Source organism: Cryptotermes secundus, unplaced genomic scaffold, assembly GCF_002891405.2.
Source record: "Cryptotermes secundus unplaced genomic scaffold, Csec_1.0 scaffold584, whole genome shotgun sequence".
Classification (NCBI taxonomy): Eukaryota; Metazoa; Arthropoda; class Insecta; order Blattodea; family Kalotermitidae; genus Cryptotermes; species Cryptotermes secundus.
This window is the reverse complement of record NW_019735468.1, coordinates 555011-572102: the sequence shown is the minus strand read 5'-3', so window position 1 is coordinate 572102 and position 17092 is coordinate 555011. Positions and strand designations below refer to the sequence as shown.

The window sequence follows — 17092 nt, the reverse complement described above, 5'->3', positions numbered from 1 at the left end:
TCACGAAAAGTCACGAAGGTCCTTTCATTTTTGCTCTCTGTTCTTGAGCGTTCTTGAGGTAGCCATTTTGTGAGCGACTACAGGTGGTTAAGTGTTTCGGAATTTAAAAATTTTAAAATATTCGTAGTTTACAGTAGCAGTAATAAGTTCAAAAGTGCCAGCATAATTATGTGCATGTAAGATAACATTGTTTTATTTTGCAGGGAACTGGGTACGTTATAATGAATTAGGATAGGGTTTAAGAATGTGGAGCACGTGACTGTGCTCAGTTTATTTATGAATAATTGATAAATTATGAAACATAAAAATACTGACATTTGTTGTAAAGTAAAGTTACAAATTGAGCCTTAATTAAGAGAAATAAGTGACTCATGACAACTTTCTAAAGGAGGGCCTGTCATCTGCTTCATATTAGATTCCGGATATGATTCTTAGCTTGGAGGCTGCCGAGCCAGGCAGAGGTTTGTGTTAGTTCTGATAGGCCGCGCCTATAGCCCAAGCGGTTAGCCGCATCGCGGCGTCCCGGGTTCGATCCCGGGTCTGGTCAAGTGGGATTTGAGGTGGACGAAGTGGCGCTGGGGTAGGTTTTCTCCGAGTACATAGGTTTCCCCTGCCAATCTTCATTCCACCAATTGCTCCACAATACCCCTCACCCATCATCTGGGGCTGGTTCAATAGGCCAGAAGTGGCTGCAGTACAAGGGACTTATTCTCACCCCACTAGCAATAAAAAAAATAGTTTTCAGCTGTGCCAGGCTAACTCTGGTATGATACCAAATAGGTTATGACCACTTTCAAATGTATTGAGAATCAGTTTTCCAGTTTAAGGCCCCGGAAGGCCTTAAATAAATCAAGAATGAGCAAGGAATAACAGTAGAAACTATTTTGAATTTTTTCATTTTTGGTCCGTTACACTATCAATCACAAAGTTAATAGAAAGTCCGTCGAGTGTAGCAATTTGTAGGTCACTTCTTTATCACTTCTGCCTTACATGTTTCGGTTTGACACAACCATCATCAGAGGCACTTACTACAATTATGAAAACACTGTCATTGTTTATGATGTTCACAGTTATGTTTGTTGTGTGGACGCTGCTACAATATGTTGACGTGTAAAAGCACAACACTTGCTAGGATAGTTGAGTACACTATCAATTCTCACTTTCCATCCGAAACTGTTTTTAAGTTAAAACGCTAATGTTAAAATGTTTAAAATAACTTAAAAACAGTTTCGGATGGAAAGTGAGAATTGATAGTGTACTCAACTATCCTAGCAAGTGTTGTGCTTTTACACGTCAACATATTGTAGCAGCGTCCACACAACAAACATAACTGTGAACATCATAAACAACGACAGTGTTTTCATAATTGTAGTAAGTGCCTCTGATGATGGTTGTGTCAAACCGAAACATGTAAGGCAGAAGTGATAAAGAAGTGACCTACAAATTGTTACACTCGACGGACTTTCTATTAACTAAGTAGAAACTACTATACCCTGTTTCAAGGCCATGTTAACTTTTCATTTCCATGCGAGTGAATGTATGCTTGAGCTGTAAATGCCATTTTTAATTTAGGTTTGTGATCTATTTGCTTTACTGTATATGGGAATTAAGTCGGTTCAACATGGTTGAGAAACAGGATACAGTGGTTTTATATACACAGGCATTTCTTTCTGTTACAAGGAGTATATTGGTACAATGAAGAATTGCTGTTTCTAGCGATGGAGAACTTTTCAAATGCAGCTGAAGTGAGGAGTGGCTACAGGTTGAACCTGCCTACACACTATCTACTAGATTTGTTGATGCTCATTCTGTCAGATGCTCATCGCTCATTTTTCTGGTTGTTTGGAAATTTAAAATCTTCAGTCTTTTTTATTCATTGCCAGTGCTGTTCAGAACGTGTTTTAATTTCAGTTAAACATCTAGTACATAATAAAAAGTACTGAAAACACTAGTAGGAGAAATGTAAAAGTGTACTTGATGATTCTTTCTGTTGTCAAGCTGACACTAAGGGGAAAGTGCAAATGCATGACAATGGAGCTTACTGACTTTGACTCAAGGAACACACATGAATCTTCCATCTCCTTTTCTTTTCAGTCCACTGTGTAGGATGGTTCCTTGTAGGAAAGGTATATATTGTATCAGCTGCATATTACTGTTACAGGTGAAATGTCCAGTTTCTTCATGTGGTCAACTGCAAAATTCAAGGGCAGCTGGAAAAGTCTAATGTTTCGGGAGGTGTAAGTATGCCTAGTGCCCAGAATCTAAATGGTGTGAATGAAAGCTCTGCACATTTATGGTGGACCATTAATACTTACAGTATCTTTTCTCTTTTGTGTAACAGAGTGCCTGCTTTTACAAATTCTTGCTTTAAATAAATGGCCACTTTGCTTATGCATACTGATTGTGTCATATATCGTTAATTTTTTTAAATCTGTGTGTTGCCCCATGTTGCCCAGACATTTAAATACTGTTCATTGGTGGATTATAATTTACAGTCATGCAGTTAACAAGATATCTGTACTGAAGATGTTTGTCATGTAGTTGCTGATTATGAGTTGTTTGGAAATTCAAATTACATTAAATTTTGAACACATTGAGTAATATGCTTGAAAGAAATATCTTCATTTTAGTTTCTAGTGTTGCACATATCACAGATTAATGCTATTATTAGTAGTTTGATTAAGGTTTATAGTTTTGTCATGGATTGTATAACCTTTAACTCTTTGTTAACAGTCCTGGGCAGAGAAGCTGCTGTACCAAGGGATGGATCATCTCATTTTCTTAGTATGGAAATGCCACAGGATATTTGCTCAAGTTCTTCTCCCCAACTGTGCACCAGTTATGGTCCCAAGCACTAAAGGTATGTAGTGCATTTGATATAGAACGCTGTTATAGCTGGGCTATGCTGCTGACTGCAGGCCCCTTACAAGTATGCACAGTGGAACCACCATTTAATGTTCTTCAGTTTAATATTTTCCCACATGTAACATTCAGTTTCAGTGAGCCAGTTGAATAATGTCAGTGTCAATTTTCCTTTGTGTAAGATTTTTCTCATTTTATTGTTTAGATGAACTGCTCTCCACAGAAACCTTAAATGGGTGTTTCAGTGTATCACAAATGTTTGAGAAGAGCCCAGCATATGTACAGTTTGTGTGCTGTACCTGTTACCTCAGGAGAATATTTCAGCCCATGAAGGAGGAGAAAACCACATAATGAGGAGCTTCTTAATTTTTATTCCCCACCAACTATTATTGGCATGATCAAAAGGATACATTTGAGAGATCAGAAATATAAACATGACAGGAAAAATCATTTGGAAGAGCTAGGAATAGATGGGCGGATAACATTTTAAATGGGACTTAAAGGGTTAGGGTGTGAATTATATTAATCTTTGCTGGAGAGTTAATCAGAGGCACTTGAGGCTGTGAGTGACCTTCCACCAGAGCAGTCTCTGCTATTTACAGATGCAGTTCAAGGCTTATAGTTCCCTGGCATTACCCAGTTCATATTAGTGTTGCAAACTCACTTTGAACAAGGTTTTAAAAATGCTTTATCTTGGATACCAGGTTGCCAGGGATGTTACTCTCGAGGGCAATTTGGTACCTGGTGTTTCAGATTTGGATTTCAGGACCACCTTCTGTCAGTCTGTTTTGGTCACATGGAAAGGGACTGGCAAAATATCCAGGGCAACAAACTAGGGGTTGTTGTCCCATCCATCCTGATGAGATCATGCTGATTTGGTACAAGCTGACCACACCTGTTTTTCACAGTCCACCTTCTATGTATCCCCCCAATACATCATCATCCGTGAATAGCTTCACCTGCCATGAACTTTTATGGAAGTATTTTGAGGGTATCCTGACCCAAGTTTCGGCTTTTGGATTAGTTACTGATATGGATCATGTAAGTAAAAAATAAGTAAAGGTATCCCTGTAACAGTCCATGGATGCCCATAGGGATGTGAGATGTTGAGGTTCCCTCGTTTTCTAGATAGTCGGTTCGCAGATGGTGGTAAGGTTGTCAACACTGGCCTCCCTTTACCCCCAAGAATATTCCTGGTACTCATTTCTGTTAGAGGCTGAGTCGACCCCAGGGCCATAGTGCAGCTGGAAAGATTAGATCAATTGAAAGAAATCCAGTGACCTCATCGGGATTCAAACCCACAATCTTCCGGCTTGTAGCATAGTAGTCTATAACTACAGAATACACATGACCATCACACAATTACAACAATGCACTCATCTCCACTTTCACATATGCAGCAGCGGTTTCTAAAAGTTTTTCATCTGGCATTGGTGGTTAGGTTTCTTTGTATTATTTTGTGAGGTGAGGATATTAGCCTCATGCTCAACCCCAAACCTGAAGGACCAGGGGCTACCCTCATCTAGTCCTTACCATTTGTCCTGTCTTGCATGGGTGACTACCAGGAGCTTACACACCCACTAGCATAGTTCAGAGTGATCAGTACACAGACCACTTCACCACAGTAAGGTAGTAACCCAGGACAAAGGTCCCATAACCATACACTGTATTCTTTGCTGTTGACGGCAGTGTTCAATAAACTGTAAATAAATCAAATCAGTCTGCTTGAGAAGGATGAACAATTGTGATGATGTGCAGTGGACTAACCCTGTAGATTTCTTTGCTTATAGTTTCTGGGGAATCTTTTTCTGTTCCCACACAGTACTCTGGAATGGTAACCACCTACTAGATCATCATTGTTATAGGCCAGAAGATAACAGTCTAAGTGTTCACCTCTATGAAGGACATTGTCCTCACAAATGATAAGACGATTTTTCAGCATATAAAATAATGATGAAAACTGTGACTCGTCATTTTGTATCTGGAGTGGATGGTCCAATGAATGTTATAGGGTTAATGAAACAAACGAAAAATAAGTCACTCACTCATGGAACTGAGCCCTTCTTGAGACCCTCCCAACTGTGCAGCTACTCAAGAACTTCCCAGCATTTTATGGAACCCCGAGGCTCATTACTGTTTTTGCAAGAGCCCCCCACTGGTCCCTATCCTGAGCCAGATTAATCAAATTCATTTTAATATTGTCCACCCATCTACATCTTGGTCTTCCCAGTGGTCTCCTTCTGGCTTTCTCACCATATCCTATATGCATTCCTCTTCTCTCCCATTCATGTTACATGCCCTGCCCATCTCATCCACCTTGACTTGATCATTCTAATTATACTTGGTAAAGGCTACAAATTAAAAAGCTCCTCATTGTGCAGTTTTCTCTAACCTCCTGTCACTTCGTCCCTCTTCAAACCAAATATTCTCCTCAGTACCCTGTTCTCAAACACCTTCAGTCTGTGTTCCTCCCTTAATGTCACAGACCCAGTTTCACACCCATACAGAACCACAGGCAAAATTATAGCTTTGTGTATTCTAATTTTTATACAGCAGACGACAAGAAAAAAGGTTCTGGACTGAATGGTAGCAAGCATTATCTGAGTTCAATCTCCTCTTAATTTCCTCCTGAATTGGGTTTTGATTTGTTATAGTTGTTCCCAAATATGTGAACTGCTGCATTTTCAAGACATCTGTTACCTATCTTTATGCCATGAATCTCCATTTATTTCACTTGGATCCTGTAACCACTGCATTTTGGCTTGTTTCCTTTGGTCTGATAATTTTGAGCATCCTTTGTAGGACCATGGCTTATGCTTCTTTAGTTTGTAATAACCTAGACACTCTTTGGCAGAAATTTTGATATTCTCTGATAGTTTTCCAAAGCTGCGAACCTATTTTAGATTTCAACACAATAGTGCTCCTCACCCTCTACCTTGTTTAATTCCTTGAGATTGAACCTCTCCATATGAATTCTCTGCGTTGTTTGCTTACTCACTGCCAGTCTTTCTGTAACCTTTGCCACCGCCAGGTAGTGGTCATTGTCACAGCCTGCTGGCTGGAATGATCGGACATCAAGTACACTTGAATGCCACCTCCTGTCTATAAAAATATGGTCAATTTGATTGTGTGTCTTCCCATCAGGACATGTCCAAGTACATTTATGAATGTTACGATGTGGGGACATTGTACTTTTGACTGTAAAATTTTCTAATGTGGCAAAGTTTACTACTCCATTATGATTATTAATTTCGTGCAAACTCTCATTTGCAATCGTTGGTTTGAAAATACTTGTATCTTCCATAGATACTTTGGCATGAACATTCAGAATGATGACATCATACCAGCAACCTCTTAGTATTATGTATGACATCCTGTCACTAATGAACTCTACCCTCCTATATATGAAAAAACCTGTTCCTAATTCATGATTTTCATTCCCCTTTGCATAGAAAAATGTGTACTTGCCTGCTGATTCAGTGCCACCTTCCCCCCATCTGACCGGTACTCCCACTAAATCAATCCTGTATTTTGAGATTTCTTCCAACACTGCCCTGAGTGAACCTGCCCTATACATACTTCTAACATTCCAAGTACCAAATCTCAGGTCCAAGGCTTCTTAAAAATTTTTGTAACAAGCTTATGTTTTACTGTGAGGAGTTGTTAGCCCCACACCCAACCCCTGGGCTGTAGGACCGCCCCTTTTCGGCTGTCCACTACTGCTTATTCATATATTCGCAGGTATCCTCCATATTTGGAGGGCGTCTCCTCTATCCACAGCCTGAGGAAGCACCATGCTGTGGTGACAAGGGACCCACCTAACATGGGATGGAAAAACAAGTTCTGACTGTAAAGTGATTAGTTTTGCAACAGTAAAAGTGTATTAAAGAGTGAACATTAACAGCAATGAGACAAGCTTACAAAAAGAAGGGTGGAGGGGAAGAAAGCAGTGAAATCCCATTTTAATGAGTCTCTGGGGGAATGGCTTTTATTACACTAAATCAGCTTTTTCACAAAATGGGGATTATTCAGAATTATATCAGGAAACATTTCATCTTATAAAATGTATAAAATTATGATAAATTAATGACATATGAAATAAACAGAATGGTTGTTTAATAATGATTTACAACAGATGGAAAACAAGAACGTGTTTTGCTTCAGCTACAGTCTGCTAAATTGAGTTACGTATTCTAAAAGGCTGGAAATTTTGTACAGTAGATTTGAGTTGAAATTCACTAAAATAATAATACAGTAGAGGGGCACTGTGCTACAAGCCAGAAGGTCACGCATTTGATTCCCAGTGTCATTGGATTTGTCAGTTGATCTAATCCTTCCAGCCACACTATGGCCATGGCGTTGACTCAGCCTCTAACAGAAATGTGTACCAGAAATCTTCCTGGGGGTAAAGGGCTGCTGGTGCATAAGGCTGACCGCCTCACTGCCATCTGTGAGCTGATTGTCTAGAAAATGTTGGAGCCTTTATGTCTCACAGCCTGTTATAGGGATAGCCTCTGTTATCCAGCTTGTATGGGAAATGGGGTGTACCAGTTGCATGAGGTAAACTCAGTTCTCTTGCAGTTTTCACCCTTTTCTGTTCCTGTAACATTTCCATTTTCAGTTTGTTTTGGTATTATCTTAGACAGTGAAGTGGATTGATAGGTGAAAGATTTTGGATATACTATAATGGCAGCTGAGAGAAGTGCCAGGCATGTCATGGCTCTGTTCCAGAATTAACTTATACAGTAGTAAATTTTACTTGGAACTTTTTTCCCATTTGCATAAGAATTCTGGATGTTTACTGTACATTGTTCATATTGGGCTTTGGATGGGACGAGAAAAATATTTTCTAAGTATGAGACTTCACTGTATGTTTATTCATTGGGGCACTGTGATTCACAAGTGTTTCATTCTGACGTTACAGACATGTGTTTGGTTTGTTCACAGATTATCTGCAGAGACAGTGAACACTTGATAACCGCTTGAAGCAGGAGAGAAGATAGATGGAATGAAATGTCAAGAAGTGGGGCGTCTACAGTTGCTGGAAGCAAGCATGGTATGAAATTAATCTGTGAATTATTGTAATTGTTTCCTAAGTAGATTCTGAAAGAGTAGATGTTATGTCCCCCCCCCTCACCTGATGGAAACAGATCCAGTTTCTGAAATATGTTCTCTAGTTTTTAGAATACTGGACGTTGGACAAAGACCAAAAACTCAGTAATTCTGAATTTGTTTTCTGTCCAAATGGCATTGCTAATTCAAAATTTGGAACATTTGTGTTGAAATATTCTCTGGCTGCATAATAGTGATGTTACTGGAATAGTTTTCTGAGGGAGAAATGGCCTTTATATAGAGTCTGTAGTGGATTTTTATTATTTTAATGGTTTGTTCAACCATATCAGAAGCTCAGACAACATAGAATAACCAGGCAGTAACAGATTCAGTATTTCATTCAAACCTCAGCTGGGATACTGACTGTCTTGACTGAGGTTTTCAACATTTTTCAGTTACTGACCCTACCATTAGATGCTGTATAGTTTAAAAGCAACAGGCAGTGTCATTAAATAAACAATGTAAAATGGTAGGATAGTGAATTATGAATCGGAAGGGATGTGGAAGCCATTTGCCTAAAATTACTAGACTAGGAATTGCGAAAAATCACAAAATTGAACCTAGTCCCTTTTGAAGAGGAAGCAGGCATGCTAAGTGCACAGTGTAACCATATCTACACAAGCAGTCAGGAACAAGTTCTCCGTATTAGATGTGTGCCTTACACTTGTGTCAGTCATGCTGATATGTCAATTGAATATTTAGCAGTGCGGCACTGGAATGGTTGTAGCTGTGATCTGTTTTAAGGGATGGGCTGAGGAGAAATGTCTTAGACTTTATAGTCAGTGATTGAGTAAATTAAGACTGATTTTCATTGGTCCAGTCTTAGATAAATTTTGGCTGAATTATCTATCATGTCTGTTTTACTTAGGTTGGTACGAGTATGTCCTGTGAAACAGTATGATCTAAAAAAGCCTCTGATCTATGGTAAATTGGGATTTACATATTAAAGGGAATGAAAGCACAAAATGTGTATTGGTAATGTTTTTATTTTTGCATTACAGGAGTGTATTTAAAGATGACAGTGTTCCATAGCAACTTCTTGCCCCCCCCATGAGGGATGTGTTTGATGAATATAAGTCAGTCAAGATGGGGAGGGGGGCAAGAAGTTGCTACTGAAAATATTCTGTTCTAATATTGTTTTGTTTGTTCACAGGTTGGGGAGAGCACAGTGGCAAGTAAGGACAGCTATGCACTGGAGAGGGCATGTGCACAGGCTCATCAAAAAATGGTGTGTTATGAGATAGTGCGCATAATGGGCTTCAACAGCAACACATTACAACATATAGTGTGAGTAGTCTTTTATTCCTTGCATACCGTTACAAAAATACATCACTCAAGTTATTGCTTTGTATAAAGCCATGCAAATATAACTTCATTTCATCATTCAAAATTACTATGTGTACATAGTTAACAGTTGCAATAAGGCCAAGAACAATGTATAATGAATTGTACAAGCATTTGTTGTTAGCAAATGATGCACTTTATCATGCTGATGAGATTTGAAGTTCACATTGCGCACTATCTCGAAACGCACGATTTTTCATCATGCCTGTGCACATATCCTCTGCAGCTCTTATGCTCTGATACTTCTCAAAGTCCTCCTGCAAAGAAAAATAAAAACCAGTGTTAATTTTCAACATAATCTTTAAACGAACATGCAGAAATATTAGAGTGAACTTGACATTTACACACAAAAAAATATAGAAGTTGGGATTGAACCTAAGACCTTGTGAATGCTAGGCTACAGTGCTAACCTCTAGGCCACCAAGGCAGCCTGGCAGTTGTTCCTCTTAGAACTACACTTAAATTGTTTTTCTTTTGTTCTAGAGGGAGCCAAATGTATCAGCTTGCTTCCCGGATGAATGATCTCATCACTGCCAACTCTGTTTCTTAGTGATCCTGTTCTCTTCCTTGTGGATCGCTTCTGCTTTATCCCATTGTATTCTGTGGTTTGCATACAATACATTGGGGATAAAGCAGAAATAACCCAGTGATCCTGTTTTCTTCTTTGTGTACTATTTCTGCTTCATCCCATTGTATTCTGTGCAGACCACAGAATACAATGGGATAAAGCAGAAATAGTCCACAAAGAAGAAAACAAGCATCACTACAGACAACAGCAGGCAACCAAGCTGATGCATGAGCTCCATTAGAACAAGAGGAACACAACTTAAGTACAGTAATAAAAAAGGAACAATTGCCAGACTGCCTTGGTCTAGAGGTTAGCACTGCAGCTTAGTATTCACAAGGTCTCAGGTTCAATCCTAACTGTCTTCACTAATATCAAAACAAAAAATTAATTTTTCAGCAGAGAATGTTAAATCAAAAATATTCATGAATACAATTTTAATTTCTGTATAAATAAAAGTAAACATCAGAACTTATTGTAATTATAAATTTAAGTCTTCACCTATCTGCCATAACTCCATATCCTGACATTACCCAGCATCTCTAACTACACATCAAGGAAAGACAGCTCTACCACTGATGCAGTATGAATTAGACATTACTTCCATGTCTGTATGTTTCTGTATATGTGATGTGACACCATGTAGTCTGGTAGAAGTTTACAGACATTTCACAGGATTCTTCAGGATCACAGAGGAACCTTTGAAGATGAATGGAGTATGTTCCTCAATAGTCTGTAAACCTTTATCATGTTACATCACTGCATCCCAGAAGATAATACCTTCCATGTCTCTCTGGGGGGGGGGGTTTATAACTGAAGTGTATTCAAATTTAGTGTTCTCATGGTCAAAACAACAATATTCATGCTTTCTACCAGTTTTCCCCATGTCATTGTTTTAGATTTTTTTTTTCGTGATTATATTAATAAGCACATCCAAGAAAATAAAAATATTTCTTGATATAATTTTGCATAACCACCATTTACTGTAAGAAATGCCATTCCCCAGAGATCCATTAAATCAGGATTTTTCTGTATGAACAGAAATAAAGGAAACTACAATTGTGAACTTGATCCATTTCAAATCAACGCATGGGACATCAAATACAGATAAAACTGTCACAAACCAAATCTCAGCACTGCTCCCACCTTGCCTTTCTTTATGTGCAGTTGTCCTAACATCTCCCTGGTTACCCCTCAGAACACATGTGAGAAAGTAGGCCTGGCATCCCACTACTGACTGGCTCGGATTCTACTGCAGAGTTCCTAGTGTCTTATGGTTCAAATCAGCCATGGTGATTTGATCAGATATCTGTACTAACCTTTGTTTGGGGTCTGCGCCTTTGATGACGAGAAGTACATGCTGTGACAGGTGCCTCTGGTCGTGGGGCTTCTTGATAGTATGCAGTTAAAGGGGTGAATGGTACTAGATCACTCAGAGACAGCAGACATCCGGGAACAGCTCTTCCTTTACTGCTTCCACTCCAGGACTGGAAATAAAGAGTAACAATTATACAGTGCCTTACAGTCTCAAACTTCTAACACTATTATTAGTGTTGATAATTTGTGTAATTTCTATAATCATAGGGAAGTTTTTAAGTAATGAATGGTGCCCCTGCCTGTAAGCACACCATGAAAGTACATGGACACATATTCTTGACTGAATACTACAAAGACATCAGTGATCAGCATGATGATCCAGCCAGAACTTTCTGCACTACAACCCTAATGAGACTGCATTAAGTTAAAGGGATCTGCCCCGTTATATTTACATGAAGGCCATTAATTTCTGTTTCAGAGGATACAAGATATCACACCTACATTTTCTAGAACTTACACATACTGCATCTACCTTCAGAGTTGATCCTGGAGACTGAGTCAGTATGTACCTGCAGAATATCAGCAGTATTGCCCACGTCCACAGGGATTAACAACCCAAGAACAGAATTAACCATCGTGAAAGTCTAAAATCAGTAAAACTTGCATAGTCTACCAGGAACAGTTTATCTCATTGCATTTTACATATCCTGAAACCACGTTTGATTAAATGAATATTTTAAAAATAAATATGGACCGAATATTATTGTCAAGCGACTGACACTCCTGCTGTGAATTCTGGAGACTCCAGATTCAAGCCTTAGTTAAGATGCACACTATCCTCACTGAAGTTTCTCAGAGCTTCCCCAAGTCCTTCAAAGCACATGATGAATAGCATTTAAAAATCAGCCATAACCACTTCCTTATAATTCAAACCATCCTATCATACAATGTTCTATAACTATGCTGTTATTAAAGCATCATTAAACAGCTCAATAACTGAGCAGCATTATTTAACGATACACGACTTTAGTGCTCACTGTTACTATGTAGCTGGAGAGGTGAATGGCCTGCTTCTCCCTTACTCTGAAGCTGAAGAGCTCTTACTCATTTGTATGCACTGTGGTGGACTTTGTGGTGCAGAGGGCCATGATACACAACATCAAGGCCATCACAATTGAAATTTAAAATTGAAAATGACATAGTTACGGACACCATGCACAGATGGCAGCACCAGCCAAAGCCAATTTGATATCTTCAATATTATGGCTAAATTCAAGATCAATTTCCAATCTATCAGACAATATGCTCAGTTTAAGATCAATTTCCAATCTATCAGACAATATGCTCAGTTTATTTAGGAAGTGACCTGAGAGAGAATGGAAGAAAATAAAGTTTTGGACAGTCCCGTCATCCAAAATGAAGGGCAAACTCATACATTCTGAGACATATGATTATTAAATAGGGAGTCAGTATAGATGTACCCGAGGATATGTAGTTAGAAAATTTGACGTAACAGCTTAATTTGGAACAATTTAAAAGACATTAGGAATATGTTTCACGCTAAAAATGTATTTCAACACTTTTTATGTTAAAAATCATTACATATCAATAGGACATTAAAAGCACATTCTATACATTAAAAGTGATTATCCAGTTTTCTAAAATGTCTTTAGTCATACAGTGGAACCTCGCTTAATGAGCATAATTCGTTCCAGAATCTTACTTGTTAAGCGAAACAATTTTTCCCATATAAATTAATGTAAAATACGATAATGCGTTCCATGCCAAAAAAAAAAGTACTAAAGAAATTTTATGTATAATGTTTATTCAAAGAACATTATATGTATATTGTTAAGGAGCGTGAATCATCATCTTTTCTTCTATGCGGAATAAACCAACCTGGAATGCGAATTCGATTTGCAGGAAACAAAAAAAAAATAGAAATTAGTTTATTATTTATGGTACATATCTAATTCTTTTTTATTAGAAAGCTGTCTAGAGACATTTGTTTTTGCTGACACTTCAAAATTTGGTGAAAATGTGACACAGCATTATGATTAAATAAATTTGTAGAGCGCATAGCCACTGCCTTATTAGGGTGATGCTTCTCAATGTACGATGCAACAGTTTCCCATGCTTTCAGCATTTCTCTTATTGCATCAGAAGACTGTTGCTTTGCTGTTACCTTCTCCTCCTCCACAACTTGCTGTGAAACACAATGCAACTCCATAAGCTCTTCAGTGGTAGCTCTTGGCTTGCCCGTCCACAAGCTCATCGATATCATTATCAACCTCCAGCCCCAAGATCTTGGCCAAAGTCACATTTGACAACATTCTCCGGCCGTTGATGATCCTGGCGTCTTCTTAACGAGGTCAGCAAAAATCACTTTCGCTTTCTCATAAATGATGTTCTCGTTAATAGTGTCGCCTTGCAATTGCCTTTCGTTTATCCATATGAGGAGCAACCTTTCAACATTGTCGAGAATATGTAACTGTTACGTAGATATTCTTGTCACTCTCTTTGAAGCACCTATCTCCTTAATCTTGTCCTTGTTCTTGAGGATAGTGCAACTCGATGTAGACCGATTGTATGTGCGTGCTAGATCAGCCACACTCACCTCGTTCTCGCTTTTCAATGATTTTACGTTTCTGCGGATTTTTCTTCGGGGACATTTTTGCAAGGGTTATGAAATTTTGCACAAAAAAAAATCACAAATAATATGTCTGAACACAAGTTTGGAAAAATGTGTGATCACAAGCGACACTAAGATGCTAGCGGAACGAGTGCTAAACACAGACTGATGTAGCAAGCGCACAATCCGGGACTTCCCCTCTCGTCACTCATTAAGCAAGTAATTTTTTTTACAATTTGTTTTGCTCGTTGTGCAAATTACTTGTTATGAGAGGTGCTCGTTAAGTGAGGTTCTACTGTATATTTCTTCTAGTTCTCAACATATTTCAGCCACATGGGCGAGGTACACAGGTAGACCATACTAGTGATACATGTGACACAAAAACTATGACAGCTGCAATACAGTGCAACGATGGCATTCTGATCATAATATAGAGCTAAATATTAATATTCATGGAAGCACCGTGAAGAAGTATACAGTGCAGTGGTCTCCCCAAAAGAAGGGAAATTACCTGATGGTATGCCATGTGGCTGACTTGCTCAGTTCTGGTGATGTACTTGAGATCTTACCTTGGGCTATATGCCTACAGATCCCAGAAATTGGACTTCAGTTTTGAAAAATGCTTAAATTATATCAATTATTCCTTGGTAACTCTTCTAAGACAATAAATTATGCTACTCTTTTTGTCTTTTTACCATTTACTAAAATAATGACCAACCACCTGAGCATGGTACCTCATCAAACCCTTGGCTCGAATGTCCTGTATCAAAAAGTTTTATTTCCCCTACAATTTTTAAAGATAACCAAATGAAAAACTATGACCTATGCAATGCTTACCTTTCAAAGAAAGGCTTCTCACATATGGTGCATAGCTGAAGGAGTGGACAGAGATGAAGATACAGTGGTCTTCAGCTCACTCAAAAACTCTATAACCTTCATCGGTGGGCACAGCAATTTCTTCCCATAAATTTCTCCAGGACTGTCAACAAATACTCATGATACCTAACACAATAATATATTACATTTGTTACATTTTGTTCAGGGAACAAATAAACACTTTAAATAAAACCCCTTTGTTAAAAGTATCTTATGAAATCAATATGCTAACTCAAGTTGAATAATTTTGAATTTCCATTTAACACAGGCCTACCCTATAATTACAATCTGATATGACACATATCTTTACTACATGGGCTCTTCATACATGATATGCAATGATGGGAGGGGTCTCAACCCCGTGTCTGACTTGAGTTCCCTACAGATGACAAGTGGCGGAAGGGGTGACTTTCTGGGTGTTTCCTCCTCCTCCTCCAAATTTGATGAAACTTCATTATCTGGAGCAATAGTTTCTTTACTCGTGCCTATATAGGCTTGTTAACTGACAAACAATTATATGAAACCTTAAACACTGCACACTGCTGCAACCCAGCAACAGTGTTGGCTACTATCTGTCTACTGCATACAAGACAAACCACACACAAACTCTTCAATGACAGGATGTAACCTAAAGAGTATGTTTACTAGTCTTGGCTTTCAATTTGTAAGATCATATAATGTTCAATAATATATGAATTGACAAGGACGTGAAAAGAAATGGTCAGAGGAAAACTTGAGGGCACTACCTTGGCACTGTCTGTTGGAAGGAGTAAAACATGAAAAACCTCAGTAAGAATAGACTGCACTGATCACTGAACTGAGACCTGAGCCCAGAATGTACTGATAAAAATCAGGACTGGTATGCACTTGGCCAGAATGTTCTGTTCCAAAAAAGTATCAAAATTAAGGTAGACAGACAGACACTGTACTTGTATTCATATATATGTACATTTTGTAAGCAAAGGGAAAGACTGACCAGGATTTTCTGAACACTCTTTGAAGACAGATAACTGTGACAGTACCCTACATCTTAGAAGTCAGATCCAACTGGCTGTCTTTGTAGTTGACCAGATTTCTAGACAAGACAGTTCAACCCCTATCAGCAGAGAATGAATGTAAGTAGGTGGATGCATATTGACATTCATCAGTGGCATGTCAAATTTATTAACAGAATTAATTTTGAGATGTTATAAACATTCACTTTCCATCATTACATACTGCATCTTATGCCAATTTTGCATCAATTATTCTTATAAGACAGGCTCGATTTTGGTCAACAAATTAAAGCAGACCAAATCACAAGAGAAAATATTTGAGGCACAGAAGTCATCATAATTAGCACCAATGGATGAGTATTGACTCCATATACTACAAACAGAGGAATGAGGAGAGCACATAAAATTATGGCCAAAAAATCTCAAGGTAAAAGCCACATAGGAAACATGGGCATTTATGGGTGCATAATATCAAAATGGAACTTAAAGAAATTACATATGAAAGTGGGGGTTACAATGAACTGATTCAGGATAGGATCCAATGATGGTCATTTACAAATACAGTACCTTTGGATTCTACAAAAAAAAAAAAAATGGAATCATGTTACTACCCAGCTGAATGACTATCAATTTCTCAAGTTCACACTGAACATCAGACTAGTTCTGATTACTGTCATAACTGAAGCCACTACATTTTTCTCTTTATCAAGTTATTTTCTGTCACTCTGATGACCTGTTCACACCTTTTTTACAGCATTTTCCTTAGGAATGGGGCCAGGTTTGGTTGGCCTGGCAATGGTGAACGGGGAATTACTTCCAAAACAGCTTTCTAAGATATTTACCACTCCTACGCCAAAAGTAAATAATGGTGAGGAGCTGGTTTAAAATTAAATTGGTATGAGATTCTTTCCGATTTACCGATAAAGCGCATGACAATGCAGTTCAACCACAAATCAATTAGTTTATTGTGGAATCGTTTTACTGAAATACAGAAGCCAGCCATTTCACATGTACCGTGCATTCAATCTAACTCCACCCTTTCGTTAACCACACAGCAACTGTAACACGGCCATATTCTCTACTTCATAATTTTTCTTAGGAACCAAAATTTTAAAAATTCTTATGGGCTATCAAACACGTGTGCCCATATAATATTCGCACTCTCCCTTACCTGCAAAATATTTTTCTGCACATTTTCCGGCGTATTAAGGTCATTGTAAAAAGCAAAGAATTCCATAACTTTTATACTTTCTCTAACACGTGCTCAACTCCAACACGCCTTCAATCTCAAAATGTCTGCCGCGTACAATTTTCCTGTTCAATCCTATTGGCTATGATTCTACCACAGATTATAAAATAGTTACTAACACGATCAATAAAAGCTTGGCT

At 38.3% G+C, this 17092-nt stretch overlaps 1 protein-coding gene and 1 long non-coding RNA gene across 7 annotated transcripts; one reads left to right on the top strand and one right to left on the bottom strand.

The window, feature by feature from the left end:
- The first annotated feature begins 39 nt into the window (after positions 1–39).
- Positions 40–11970, top strand: LOC111869364. 4 transcript variants are annotated; one of them, XR_002843657.2, is made up of 6 exons: positions 48–176; positions 2162–2237; positions 2734–2860; positions 7810–7918; positions 9128–9261; positions 11679–11970. It is a non-coding gene; the product is annotated as an uncharacterized LOC111869364 (long non-coding RNA). The 4 variants fall into 4 exon arrangements; XR_002843658.1 differs by lacking the exon at positions 11679–11970 and having other exon boundaries at positions 40–83; positions 9128–10336; XR_002843656.2 differs by lacking the exon at positions 11679–11970 and having other exon boundaries at positions 48–211; positions 9128–10336.
- LOC111869363 lies at positions 9436–17071 on the bottom strand. 3 transcript variants are annotated; one of them, XR_002843653.2, is made up of 4 exons: positions 16875–17071; positions 14670–14834; positions 11203–11370; positions 9489–9575 (listed from the first exon to the last, which is right to left on the bottom strand). XR_002843653.2 is itself a non-coding variant. In XM_023860840.2 (3 exons), the coding sequence occupies exons 1-3, from the start codon at positions 16938–16940 to the stop codon at positions 9459–9461; spliced, it is 351 nt and encodes a 116-aa protein (XP_023716608.1). In that variant the 5' UTR covers positions 16941–17033; the 3' UTR covers positions 9436–9458. The 3 variants fall into 3 exon arrangements, 1 of the variants encoding a protein (XP_023716608.1); XR_002843654.2 differs by having other exon boundaries at positions 14670–14811; positions 16875–17058; XM_023860840.2 differs by lacking the exon at positions 14670–14834 and having other exon boundaries at positions 9436–9575; positions 16875–17033.
- Between the last annotated feature and the right edge of the window lie 21 nt (positions 17072–17092).